At 40.7% G+C, this 14,451-nt stretch overlaps 1 protein-coding gene across 4 annotated transcripts in view; it reads right to left on the bottom strand.

Moving 5' to 3' along the window:
* Positions 1 to 14,451, bottom strand: part of LOC143125565 (uncharacterized) — a 62,291-nt gene that overhangs the window by 3,344 nt on the left and 44,496 nt on the right. Inside the window, exons 5-8 of one of the 4 annotated variants that reach the window (XR_012987279.1) lie at positions 5,730 to 5,984; positions 5,229 to 5,303; positions 3,771 to 3,884; positions 3,410 to 3,522 (exon numbers count right to left, since the gene is read on the bottom strand). Coding sequence is in view for 3 of the 4 variants with exons in the window: in XM_076287147.1 (XP_076143262.1) it covers positions 3,467 to 3,522; positions 3,771 to 3,884; positions 5,229 to 5,303; positions 5,730 to 5,984 (500 nt within the window). In the remaining variant the exon portion in view is untranslated. Of the gene's footprint in view, positions 1 to 2,887; positions 3,523 to 3,770; positions 3,885 to 5,228; positions 5,304 to 5,729; positions 5,985 to 14,451 lie in introns of those variants that run through there. The other 3 variants (XM_076287147.1, XM_076287150.1, XM_076287151.1) reach the window with 3 other exon arrangements.

Genomic DNA, 14,451 nt, shown 5'->3' with positions numbered 1-14,451 from the left:
AACCATGTTACTTAGCTAACTTAGCTAATCATTTTTTGCAGTTTAGCTAAAAATGCTAACTAGCATGCTAACATGCTAGCATGCTAACTATGCTAACCATGTTACTTAGCTAACTTAGCTAATCATTTTTAACAATTTTGCTAAAAATGCTAACAATGTTAGCAATGCTAACATGCTAACTTTGTTAACCATGCTAACTAACTACAGTGGGTAGGAGTCATAGTTGATGAAAAGTGTTGACATAGTTGATGACAAGTTAAAAGTTGTTGATAGACAGCTAGTGAATATATATAGTTTAAAAGTTTAAAAGTTGAATGTAGATAGTTAAACATTTGTTGATAGACAGCTAGTTTAATAGATAGATAGTTTAATGATAGTTTAAAAGTAGACCGTTTAAAAATTGAATGTAAAAAGTTCAGTAGATTAATGGGTTACATTGTTTAACAGTGGATTATTGTAGTGAGGACTTTTATTTTGAAACAGTTTTGGGCAGAGGAAACAGTTGAATAGGATGTGTAGTCTTAATTGACCCAGATTGTATGCTTAAAGCCTGAGGCTGCAGGTGGCCTGAACACCTGCCATAGGATTCTAATTGCTTAATGGCCGTATTATGATGTCATAATCGGCAATGTTAAGTCTATGGGGATTTTTAAAAAGTTTTTCTTTAATAGTTTAAAAAGTACACTGTAATAAGAAGAAGTTGCCTATAGGAAGAACAGTACAGTGCATTTTCATGCACTGTAATAATAAGAAACTTTGGAAGAACAGTACAGTGCATTTTCATGCACTGTAATAAGAAGCCTAGGAAGAACAGTACAGTGCATTTTCATGCACTGTAATAGAGCTGCTTAATTACGGCGAAAATCACATACAAACACTAAACTACATTTCTAACTCTGTTACACCCCTCCCCTGAATTTCACCAAATCCAAGCAGCAACCAAATAGTACTTCCAAAGGCAAAGAGTACACTACTTTCAAAGACTAGACAGAGAGTCACCAATTACAGGACAGCCAACCACAAAGGTATCCAATAAGGATGAAGTGGAAGAAGAGGAGCGCAAACTCTCACACAACCAACCACTGGCAGTAGGGTGCCGTATGCACCCCACAAGACCATAAAGCCATAAACCATACATTTCATAAATTCTCAACAAAGCTAATCATAAAAGCTAGATAAATAATGATATGTCATTAACTTTTATTAGCATATAGTTTGTAAATAATAATAAATAAACATTTAACATTTAAATGATGTAAGAAATAACTGTTAATTAGTGCCAAAAATATATTTAGTTAACTATTAACATATATTAATACAATATTAGTTAATAGATTTGTTAAAACATTAACATACAGATTTTATGCAAACAACTAATATTTAATTAATGATGAAAAAACTATTAACTTGTGCCAAATATATATTTTAGTAACAATTAACAAAGGGTTAGGTAATTACTAGTTTGCTATTTATTATGGCACCTTATTATGGAGTGTTACCCAAAAGTGTTTATAATGTGAAGCAGCGCATGCTTTAGAGATATGTTTATGACATTTTGAATGTTGCGTGTCATTTTGCTGGAGATTTGAGGCATTTTGTATTTTGAGCGAGAAATTCTGGGTTTTATGTGTAAAGTTTTGAAAAATAGACACAGTTTTGTAAACAGTTGTAAAAGACTATACATAAGTTAATGAAGCAAAATTGCAAATAAATACTCTTCCTTTTTCACTTGAAGTTTTTGGTGTTGCAATTTGACACACACTAAAAAAGGTCACTTCTCATATTTCTCTAATAAGAATCTTCTGCTTCTAGTTCCTCTTTTTTATTTTCCATCACTTCACCATCACAGTGGTTAAATGTGTGAGTTTGTGTTGTTTGTTTGTTTATGATTATTTTAGCTCCTGGTGGTGATGTCAGTGAGTAGCTGTGCCCCACATGCCTTATATGGTCAAATACTGTAGGGCCTTCTCTGGACTGACCAACACACACACACGTTACGGTCAAATACTGTAGGGCCTTCTCTGGACTGACCAAGACACACACATGTTACGGTCAAATACTGTAGGGCTTTCTCTGGACTGATAAACACACACACACGTTATGGTCAAATGGCAGCTTCTGTGAGCTGACCACAACACACATTTAGTACTTGAGTTGCACTTCAGCTGACCAACTGAGACCAGGGTGTGTGTGTGTGTGTGAGAGAGTGTGAGTGTGTGTGTGTGTGTGTGTGTGTGTGTATGTGTGAGCCCTCACTTCTCCTGCTGTGAAGGAGAAAAGAGAAAAAACAGTTTCCACATCACCAGAAATCTTATTTTTCCAAAATTTTCGTCACAGGGGAGCATGCCCCGAACCCAAAAGATTTTATGTCATGGGCCCCAAATTCTCCAGCAGCACCCAACTGTATGTTTATTACAAGCATTATTGACTGTTTAGCTGGAATGATGTTTTGTCCTACTATCATCCTATTTTTAAAGAGCGCTTACCTGCAGGCATGTAGGGCTACAGGTTTTCTACTGGAGTTAGCATGTTTACTACAGACATTACAGTAACATATACTGGATGGATGGATGAATGGATGGATGATTCTACTGAATGTGTCTTTTCAGCGTTCTCTTCCTGCTGCAGTACCTCCACTTCAGAGCTGTCATATGTGGGCCTGTTCAGCCATCAAATGGACCTGTCTGATCTCACACTGCAGTGCTGCCCCCTACTGGTCATACCATGGGAGATATTCTGCCCTGATAGAGCTACAGTTCACAAACAACTTTTCTTTTAGTATCCAATTCACACACAAACACAGATACACACTAGGATGTATCACACACACACACACACACACACACACACACACACACACACACACACACACACACACACAGCTGAGAACAGTGCACATCATGCATTCTCTGCTCTTGGCCTCTTCAGCTGTTTATTTGAGTTGACATCAACAGAGAATCATCCAGTGCAATACTATACTGTACATACACAGATGTGAAAAGATAGCAGTCATGCAATCGCAATCACTATCACACACACACACACACACACACACATACAGCAGGTACACACTAGGATGGCTATGTCATTTTGTTTATATATCATTCAATTGAAATACACAAAATAAGCTATTTTATCTTAAGGTTAATATGAGCATATTGAAGCATATTGGAAACAACTACACTAGTAGAACTGCTACTCCCAAACACACACACACACACACACACACACAAGCACCAGTGAGCATCTGACCCAGAGAAAACCAGACAATAGCATGAAATTGGCAATGAACAGCAGAATTGAAGTTGGAGCTCTTCCCAAAGTGAACGGGTCTAGTAACAAGTAGGCACTATGACTGATCAGGGTCTCTATAGTCAACGGGGAATGGAGTAGTAGTCTGGTGCTGCACCTCTTCTGGACCAATGGGGAGAAACTGCATCTGCACCTCCTCTGGGCCAATGGGGAGTCACTGCACCTGCACCTCCTCTGGTGTCCTTGTGGAAGTCGGAGTGAGCTCCACTTCTAAGAGAGAAAAATACAACAACACATTAGTGCAGGAACAGTCTAGCCGCTCTCTAGAAGGTCTGTACGCTCACCTGGAGGATGAGGTGTCTTGTTTCAGGTGTGTAGAAAACAGAAGATAAAATGTCTAACATGTACAGTGACCTGGAGTGTGTGATCACATGTGGTGTAAAGGTAGTAGACAAGAAAAGTGAGTATCGTCTGTAATCCGAACTGTGTAATTCTGCATAATGTGTGTAATTTCTGACCTGGAGTGTGTGATGTCCTGTTTCTTATGTAGAGGTAATACCCTCCCACCAGCAGTGATGTGAGGATGATGATCTCTGCCAGCCACACACTGATGAACACTGGAGAAATACCTCCTGCAGACAGCAACATTATCACAAATAATATCAATAAAAACAGTAGTTGTTGCATTGCGTGTGATATGCCCATTTGTTGTCCAACAACAGCCTGTTAAGACCCTTTTTTAGAGCCTCTTGTGTTTGTGTTGCTGCTAAGGGGCCTGGCTGGATACTGACAACACACACACATGCATACACACAGACACACACACACATGCATACACACAGACACACACATGCATACATAAACATACACACACACACACACACACACACACACACACGTTATTAAGTGTTCATTAAAGGAGAAATCTAGTGAGTTTTCCCATAGATCTCCTCTCAAGGTCACCGAGTGTCAGTACGAGTTGCTACAGCCAGCAGCTACAGTGCTACCCTATGGGGGCATGTACATGAGCTATAGTGCTACACTATGGGGGCATGTACATGGCAGCTACAGCGCTATGGGGGCATGTACATGGCAGCTACACTATGGGGGCATGTACATGGGGCAGCTACAGCACTATGGGGGCATGTACATGGGGCAGCTACAGTGCTACCCTATGGGGGCATGCACATGAACTACAGTGCTACCCTATAGGGGCATGTACATGGCAGCTACAGCACTACACTATGGGGGCATGTACATGGCAGCTACAGCACTACACTATTGGGGCACATACATGGGGCAGCTACAGCACTATGGGGGCATGTACATGGCAGCTACAGAACTACACTATGGGGGCATGTACATGGGGCAGCTACAGCACTATGGGGGCATGTACATGGCAGCTACAGCACTACACTCTGGGGGCATGTACATGGGGCAGCTACAGCGCTATGGGGGCATGTACATGGCAGCTACAGTGCTACACTATGGGGGCATGTACATGGCAGCATGGGGGCATGTACATGGCAGCTACAGCGCTATGGGGGCATGTATGGCAGCTACAGTGCTACACTATGGGGGCATGTACATGAGCTACAGTGCTACACTCTGGGGGCATGTACATGGAAGCTACAGTGCTACACTATGGGGGCATGTACATGAGCTACAGTGCTACACTATGGGGGCATGTACATGGCAGCTAGAGTGCTACACTATGGGGGCATGTACATGGCAGCTACACTATGGGGGCATGTACATGGCAGCTACAGCGCTATGGGGGCATGTACATGGCAGCTACACTATGGGGGCATGTACATGGCAGCTACAGTGCTGTGGGGGCATGTACATGGGGCAGCTACAGTGCTATGGGGGCATGTACATGGGGCAGCTACAGCACTATGGGGGCATGTACACTATGGGGGCATGAACATGGCAGCTACAGCAGTAGTAGCAGCAAAGTGAGATGACCGTCTTACCTGAGACTGGGCACTCTGTGTGGGCAGAGGGGAGGGTGTGGTTAGCTGGCGTGACAGACACAGTGGTGGAGGCACCTGAAAGGAAACAGCACCTGTAGCACCATATGTGACTGAAACACTCCCTCCAGCAGAGGGCGCAAACATCTTACAAACATGCTGCATGTGTTTAATAGATGGTAAAGGCTGTCATAATACATATAGACGACAGATGATCAAATAAACAATTTATCATTGCAATTATCACTACATACCAAATTATATTGATGTGATATTGAATGCTATTTGATTTCACCTTCTCTGGTCAACCTTTTAAGCATAGATACGTATGTGCATCACCTGTTAGTATTCCATTATCTTATAACCAATCAGAGTTGTGGACATCATGGCATTTACATGAGCTTGCCCCAGAGCAGAATCATTATCGACCTGCCTGATGTCTGTATTACAGATTATAGAGATAATCATGATTACTGTAAATCACTCAGGTGTGAAGTCACTGACCAGAGCAGAGCTCCATCAGTCTGGTGGTGTGTGTGCTGCTGACGTGGTTCCTGACGCTGCAGGTGAGTTGTCCAGTCACATCCCCCCTCAGCAGGAGAGTCTGGTTATCTGAACTGAGATCAGCATCAGCTTCACCCAGTGGCCTCCCATCCACAGACCAGCTGTACTGAGGACTGTCCCCATTGGAGGAGCACCTCACACTCCTCTCCCCATTGGCTGAGCAGCTGATTGACAGGTCCACATCAGACACGGGAGCTGGAGAAGGGGAGGAACCACAGTGAGGATCAGAATGTAGTTATGCACATGGCCATGTTTGTTCAGGGTGTCCACCAGAGACCAGGGTTCCTACCCTAGACTGCTCCCTTAACCCACATCACAGGACTGGCTGAGATCACAGTCTGGACTTTCTCCATCTCTGGCCCCTCCATGTTGGATCAAGTGAGCACATGTTATGAGAGCAGAAGTGTCCCTCTCCACCTTCTCTCCAATCCCAACACTACATGCCCACAGTAATACTGTACAATTCATTCAACACAACTTTCTCTTATCCATCTCTGGCCCCTCCATGGCATGGTTTGACAGTCAACGGCGCATTTAAAGGAGGCTGCTTGCGAGACCGTATGGAATAGTCATTCCACTAAACCATGCTTTACTAAAACCTAGCATAGCCTTCACGCATTTGCACTCGTCTATTATTTGAACTCCTTGGCAAAGTGAAACTAATTTCACCAAGGAGTCAGTCAACGACTAGACAGTTATATACAGTAAGTTACTTTCACTATTGACTGACAATATACCCTATATTGTTCAAATGACTCAATAAAACAACATTTATCCTGCAGAGGAGTTGCTTGTATCTTGTGACAGTGCGTCTTCAGCTGTGCTCCATAGGTGTCTCTCGCCTCTCCCCTAATCACTTTTAACCGTCATTACCAATTTGCAAATGATAGTGAATAACTAGTCATCATGAGATGTACTTCGTAATATCTTTATTCTAATTATGTTTCCCATTGTAATCGTGCAATTTGTAATGTTTTGCATGGACGTGTGCTGGTGTGCGTTCATGGATGATAGAAGGATGGTGCGTTGTGCACCCGCCAATATGACTGTTGACAAAGCACTCTTAAAATAACATATAAACAACTCGCCATAGACTTCTGACCAGGTGTACAATAGCGATTTTTAGACAATGCGCTTGGTCACTCCCTAAGTTGTTAATTGCCACACACCTGTGCGTATTGTTTAAAAAATAAACATGCATAATAAGGAAATAAGCAAATTAAACTTTGCGCCGGGTGGAAAACGAGTTTTACACCATGCGCCAGGGTGCAAAATACAGCCATACATGTCTCCAGTGAAACTGTGCAATTCATTCAACTGATGAAATCATTCAGCGTGTGCAATACTCTGAAACTGATGTTTTACCAGTGTTTTATTGAATCAGTCTTTACGACCTCGGTTACATGTGTCCTGTGTTGTTGTTGTGTGTCCTGTGTTGTGTTGAAAATGTTGTTGGCATCTGGCGGTGCTTTCCTGTGTATGTATTTTTAGACATCCTGCTGCACACTAAATTTCATTTTCTAAGGATAAATAAAGTGAAACTTGAACTTAACAGCTTATTCTCAGACACAACAACAATACAACCTATTAATGACTGAATAGTGTTTTTATCTCAACACTCAATTGACCCTGGTTTTCATTTTGTGATCATGTGGATACAATTCTGGTTGGAGAGAGTAAAAGACACTCAGTTAAGAGTGCAGATTTCTTATGGGTCATGAAAGGATTCAAATGGCATGAAAATAAAACACATGAACATAAAATTACATGAGCTCGGAGTTGCTCAAAGACAAACCCCTCCGTACTATCGGAACTCCCCCTATTACCGTCGGTCCCATATTTCCGCCGTTTTGCATGTATATGTCACTTAGTATGCATTTCTATACAAACCAAGACGGCAGATTCCTAAAGAAACGCAAGCACCCACACCATAGGTGTATCTAAATTAGTTATGTACCAAAAATGACATTTTACCGTGACTCGAAGAGCTGTAAACAGTGTTGTAAGGCTGCGTGTACACATCCGCTTGGAGCTCCAGTGGAAATTTAATTTCATGACAAGAATTCTCCGTCTACCCGTTTATGTGCTGTTGAAACGGCGTTAATAGGCGACCCACCAGACTAGCACTAACCTCCGAGCGTGGTAAACAAAATCGGATATTTCAGGCAGTAAATGCTCCCGTTAAGAACTAAAACAGATTTTGTTCAAATCTACACACCTATGGCTACTGAAAAATGTAATGCTCATTTATCAAATGTTATTTTGAAGTATTGAAACATTTTTGTTTTAGAATTTTCGAACGAAAGTGGTGATAATTGGAGGCGTTGCGATACTGAGTTCATATCCTGTATCTGTGTGTTCACACTTGAGGCTTGGTGGGGGAAGACAGCTCACACTCTCTGAGTTTACTTACAGCCATTAGAGTCTGATTAGTGAACTTACTAATGTCTAACAGAGCAGATGAGGATATTTACTTTCAATCATCCACTGCACTGTGTCCTTATAGACCCCTTTGAGATCCTCACTAAACCCCTCTGTGTTACACTGCAGGAGATGTTACATCTGTTATCACATCAGAGGAGAGATGAAGTGATTTACCTTCTATGGTCAGCTGTACTGTGTGATATCCCACTGTTTTCCCTGTTGCCTCCTCAGTGATCAGCACTGTGTATGTTCCTGCATCTCTCCTCTCTGCAGGGTTGATAATCATGGTCCCGTTATCAGGAACAAGCCGCCACCTCTGGAGGACTGATGGGTTCTTGAACTCTTTATAGAACACTGACTTGAGTCTTTTGTATTTAAAAACATGTGTACTGTTATAATAGAGGCTCAGGTCATGTCCACTGGCGTTCTTCATCAGCTGCAGGTACACAGGTCCTCCCAGAGCCCCATAACATGCAGCATCCAGAGTAGCATCACACATGGAGTCCAGACCTGCATTAAGAGAGGAGATTCATTCTCATCACATAAACCCATCAGTATGAATGAGCTTAATTAGTTATTTTTGTGTTGAACTGCCCTGTGTGTGTGTGTGACAGTGTTTGGCAAACAGGCAGAGAGTCCAGTCAGGAGTTCTACACTACTGTTCTACACTAAATTCTACTGTTAGCATTAGACATCTCACAGTATATCAGGTAGAAACTGCACACTACCGTTAGAAATCTCACTGTACATCAGGTAGAAACAGCACACTACCGTTAGAAAGCTCACTGTTTATCGGGTAGAGATGGCTACTAGCTTTCATGCCAGCAGCACTCTTGAGACGACGGGGAGTGAGGTTTACCAATATTCTACAACACAGTACTCCCTGTATGTGTGAGTAGGTTATGGCTGTGAGAATATGTGAGGGCCCAAATAGAGTGGGGGGTATAGAGCTTTACAGCCAGGGCTACATCATTACAAATGACCACATGCATTTAGAGCCCAACACTGTGACCTTCCTTTCACTACAGTAAATGAGAACCAACAGTCATCTGTTCCAGTAGAACATCACCAACACATCAGGGCTCCATGAAACTTAAAGTAGCAGTAGAATCTCCTAGAAAACTACATCTGGTCTATTTCACAAAGACACATAACACACACACACAAACTTTAGACAAGTTTAGACACACAAACTTTAGATAGGGAGAGATACCGCACACACACACACACACACACTCTTACCATAAGTCGATGTAACCAGTAGGACAAGTCCAGTGAAAGCTCTCATTTGTGGAAGTAACACACACATTCTGGCAAATACTCTCTTTCACACTCATACACACAGGCAAGTCCGTCTCTGGAGAGTTCAAATGAGCCCAGAGCTCATTTGAATAGAGAGAGAGAGAGAAGAGGAAGTTTGATATGTGTGTGGGGGAAGACACTACTTCCCCATCACACCACTGTTGTGTATACACACACACACACACACTGCAGGGAAGGAACAAACCAACAGAGGTGGGCACAAATACATCAAAAACTATTTTGTTACAAATACTGGCTCATAAAATGTAACAAAATAAAATACATAATACTAATGAGAAAAATGTATTTCATTACAATACAAGTAATTAGTAATTTGAAAATACAAAAATACACACACAATAATTATGGTATACCAACTTTTAAAAGAAACTACAAGGCATATTATTGAAAACATATCCCCAAGAGACCAGACATACTATTTTCTGATTGGGCGGCAGAGGGCGAGTAATTCTGTATATTGGGGGTCCTAGGAAGTAGATCTGGTAAAATAAATGAATCAGCGTCCCATATCAATATAAACGACTGATGATTGAACTGACAACAAGCAGGCTTTGCAAAAGTGGAATCAACTGTAACAAAGCATACTACTGGTGGAAAAACACACACCAATCAGTTTACTTTAAGACCAAATTGGCACTCTGGAAAAAAACCTTGATCCAAGAAAACATACTGAGACGAAAGTAGCCGTTGAACTGTCAATACTACAAAGTGACACAGCCTGAATAACACCAATGCAACACCGAGCAGTAGAGTGAATGTATATTCTGCAGAATATTTAACCCGATTTAAGATCTGCGCAAAATCTGATGCTGGACCAGCTGATGTCTTGGCAAATAAATCAGGGATCTTACTTAATTTTCTTGTTAACCAAATTATACCCATGAAGCTATGGTTACAACCCCAACAACTGTCCGCAACAACCATATTCTTCAGCTGGCAAACAGCTAGCAAAACAAACATAAAAACCTGAGATATAAGCAAAACTAGATGTACCGCATAGCGGTACAAAATATGACCGCCGCTCAGTCCTGTACATCCGTTCCGCGAAAAGAAATCACACTTCAATTTGTCTCCATATTTTACTCCATCCCCCACTCTTGAAACTTTTGTGTATGCTTGTTTGGCATGCCTGAGTGTGTGTGTGCGGCTGCACAGAAAGTAGCCTACTGGTGCTGAAAAGGTGAATAGATTGTAGAATAGCCAAAGAAGATGTAGCATTGTTATAAAACCTTTAAAATCTCTAAACAATCACAAGGGCAGTTCATCACAGTTCATCCATGGCAACTGGATTGATGAAAGGTCACTTACACCTGTAGGCTACATTGTATTTGGGAAAAGCAAAAGGTATCAGCATAATGTTATTTATTTATTTATTTATTTATAAACAAAAACATCTCTGTCAGTTCCATGCCGTTTTCAACAGCTATCAAAAACAAAGGTCATTTTTGGATGGATGGATTTTTTGTGAATGTTTCTTCTTCTACATAAGATTTTAGTCATCTTTAGTTCATGTGATACTTTATTGTCAATGCACAAATTAAGTAACAGTAGTCTGAAACGTTATTGTTAATGCACAAATTAAGTAACAGTAGTCTGAAACGAAATGCTGTTTTACATCTAACCAGTGGTGCAAATAACTGACATGTCCAAATGGGCCTTGATGAAATGCGTCGCTAGACTGTTCATACACATTTTAACGGGCCAAAGTTGAAGAGCTGTTGTCCGTTATTGTTCGTGCAAATATAGGCTGATTCATGTTCCCTTGCATTGTGTAACTGAGGTCCATGGCTAGTCTGGCTTTCACCAGACCAAGCTCAATCTTTTAAGGAATAAAAAAAATAAATAGAGGGCAGATCAGGCTGGGTTCACCCATGCAACAAATGACAGTCGAAAGATACAATTAGGCTACAGTGCTGCTATCAATTTGCTTGGTATAACCGCATTTATAGTTTTCTACAAATGCAATCAATCAAATTGGCCTCAATCACTCAACCAACGCTAAAGGAAACATTACCTAGGTCCTTATATTATAAGATTAACGTACCTGCAGTAAAAACCAAGCATGTCCGATAAACATCCTCAAATTTATTTCGGCTTCAAGAAGAAATGGGAATTAGATATGGAGGGGGATAGCTGTCAAAATATTCGTGTCCATAGATTTGATACACGTGCGTATTGTCTGTAGTTGTGCATAAAATAAATATTTGTGAATTCTCGAATGAGTCCAGTCGTGCATAAAATATATTGTGTGTATTTTATCCATCAGAATACGGATGAAAAAAAATATGAATTCAAAAATTACAAGTACGAAATCAAACTTTACAGTTGGCTTTCTTTGGTATGTTTACGACCAGAGCCATAGAGATAGCTACCTGTGGAGTTGAACAAATCGTCTTTTTCCCCCTTCGTTTATTGGCTTATGATGTCGGGAAGAACCTGTTGTGTGTCCGGCTGTTACAACAGCAGTGGGAAAATACAGATATGGAACAAAAATATATAAGTTCCCCCGCCGTTATTACACAGCCTGCCCCTGTGTAACACCATACATAATAGGCCTGTTAAACTCGATTCCTTTTAAGGATCCGGGTTATTCTGAGTCACTCACTAAACTGATCCGGGTTGAACGAGTCACTTGAGTCACTTGAGTCAGTATTGCTAAATCGCAAAGAAATTCAGTCCTACGTTCAAGCAGTGCAGTGGGGTGCTTCATTTCGTTAAGTGCCTTCTCATGTTGGATGTGGATCCTCCATGATTTGAAACCAGGTTTTTGCAGTACTTGCATTTAGCCTAAGAGTTTTGGTCTTTTGGTCAAAGTGCATCCACACATTGTTCATCTTTTTGGTGCTCATGTTCAGAAACTTTGATCTTATTGACAGGGAGGGTAGCCTATATTATAATAATTAATTATTTGTTGTTGTTTTGTTAACAATAGAAAATTTGCCTAGGTCTAATGCTACTCTGCTACAATGTTTATTACCACTACTATATACTAATAGTAGGCTACTAGGAATCTATTCTAATAGGTATTATAGGCAGCTAATACTAGGCAACTAATATTATTAGCCTATTAATCATAGCTATACATATATCATGTTAGGTAGACTAATATAATTTCATATATAATATAATATAACATAATATAATATAATATAAAATAGGCTAATATAATAGCATCAAAACCTCCACCCACTCACGGGAAAGAAAGCAGTTTGAGCCAGACTGTTTATTTATTGTCTTAGCCTAAGCAATTGACTTTCAATGTAGACATAGAAACAGGAACATAGAAATGCCCTGCAGTGACTAAATTATTATTAGGGCCCGAGCACCGAAGGGCGCAAGGCCCTATTGTTTTTGTAAGGATTATTATTATTAGGGCCCGAGCACCCGAAGGGCGCAAGGCCCTATTGTTTTTGTAAGGATTATTATTATTATTATTATTGTTATTCCACTTTTTTGCTTTCCTGTTTTTGAGGTGGTTAACATGGTCGAAACCTCTTGAAATTTGGCACACACGTCAGGTGTCATGCATCGCAGTTAGGTACAAGAGCTTGACCCCGGGCGTGGCCCAGGGACTCGCTAGCGCCTCCTTAGGTGACTGATCTCGTGGTTGGCAAATATTTTGAGGTGGTTAACATAATCGAAAACGCATGAAATTTAGCACACACATCAAGTGGTACAGTGAATAGACAGGGATAAAAGCTTGGCACCGGGCGTTGCCCAGGAACTCCATAGCGCCCCCTTACGTCACAGTGACTTGTGGTTGGCATATAGTTTTAGATACACACACCAAATTTGGTGGGTGTATGTAACTCCCAAAAACAAACAACTTTTGTATTAACATGCCATTAGCCACGCCCACAGGAAGTGAGGTAATTGAGATTTTGTGCGTTGTGGACATGATCAATTTTAACGTACTCCTCCTAGACGGTTGATCCGATTCATGTCAAAGTTGGTATACATGATGCCGAGATGTTCCTGATTATAAATTGTGAAGTTTTTTTCCGATATGTTGTAATTTGACGAAATGGCGAAATTATTCATTTTAATACCCTTCCACATAAACAATAAATGTGTCATAATTCACCATGCATGGCTTGAAATGTTTTAAATTTCACAGGTCATTGAAGACCATGTTAATGATAATATTCACATGCCCATAATGCATGTGTGGCATAGCGCCACCAACTGGCAACAGAAAGAATGACAATTATACTAATGTCACATGATCAATTTGAACATACTCCTCCTAGACGGTTTGCCAGATTCATTTGAAATTTTGCAAACATTATGCCAAGATGTCGCTGATGTTAAATTGTGAATGGATTTTGGAATGTTGTAATATATTTGATATGATTTTAATATCTCACCACATAAACAGGAAATGTGTCATAAATCACAGTGCATTGAATGAATGGTGTGAAACTTCTCAGGTTAATAGATATCAAGATTATGATGATATCCAGACACCCAATGGGCCTGCCTGGCATAGCGCCACCACCTGGCCAAGCAGGAAATGTGCCAGAAATGGACAATGCCTTAAGTGATTGATCTGAAACTTTATAAAATATTGGATATCATTATTGTGATGATATTCACATGCGTAATTCACAGGCCTAGCATAGCGCCACCTTCTGGCCAAGCAGGAAATTTGCCAGAAATGCTCTATGCTTTGAATAAATGGTCTGAAACTTTTCAGGTTAATAGATATTATGATTATGATGATATCTAGATACCCAATGGGCCTGCCTGGCATAGCGCCACCACCTGGTCAAGCAGTAAATGTGCCAGAAATGGACAATGCTTTAAGTAATTGATCTGAAAGTTTACAAACATTTTGGATATCATTACTGTTATGATATTCACATGTGTAATTTTCATACCTAACATAGCGCCACCATCTGGCCAACCAAAAAGT

This window comes from Alosa pseudoharengus, unplaced genomic scaffold, assembly GCF_046254945.1.
Source record: "Alosa pseudoharengus isolate Yale_2024_CS ecotype anadromous, Long Island Sound unplaced genomic scaffold, YU_APseudo_1.1 YU_APseudo_1.1_scf_16, whole genome shotgun sequence".
Classification (NCBI taxonomy): Eukaryota; Metazoa; Chordata; class Actinopteri; order Clupeiformes; family Clupeidae; genus Alosa; species Alosa pseudoharengus.
This window is presented reverse-complemented; position numbering and strand designations above follow the sequence as displayed.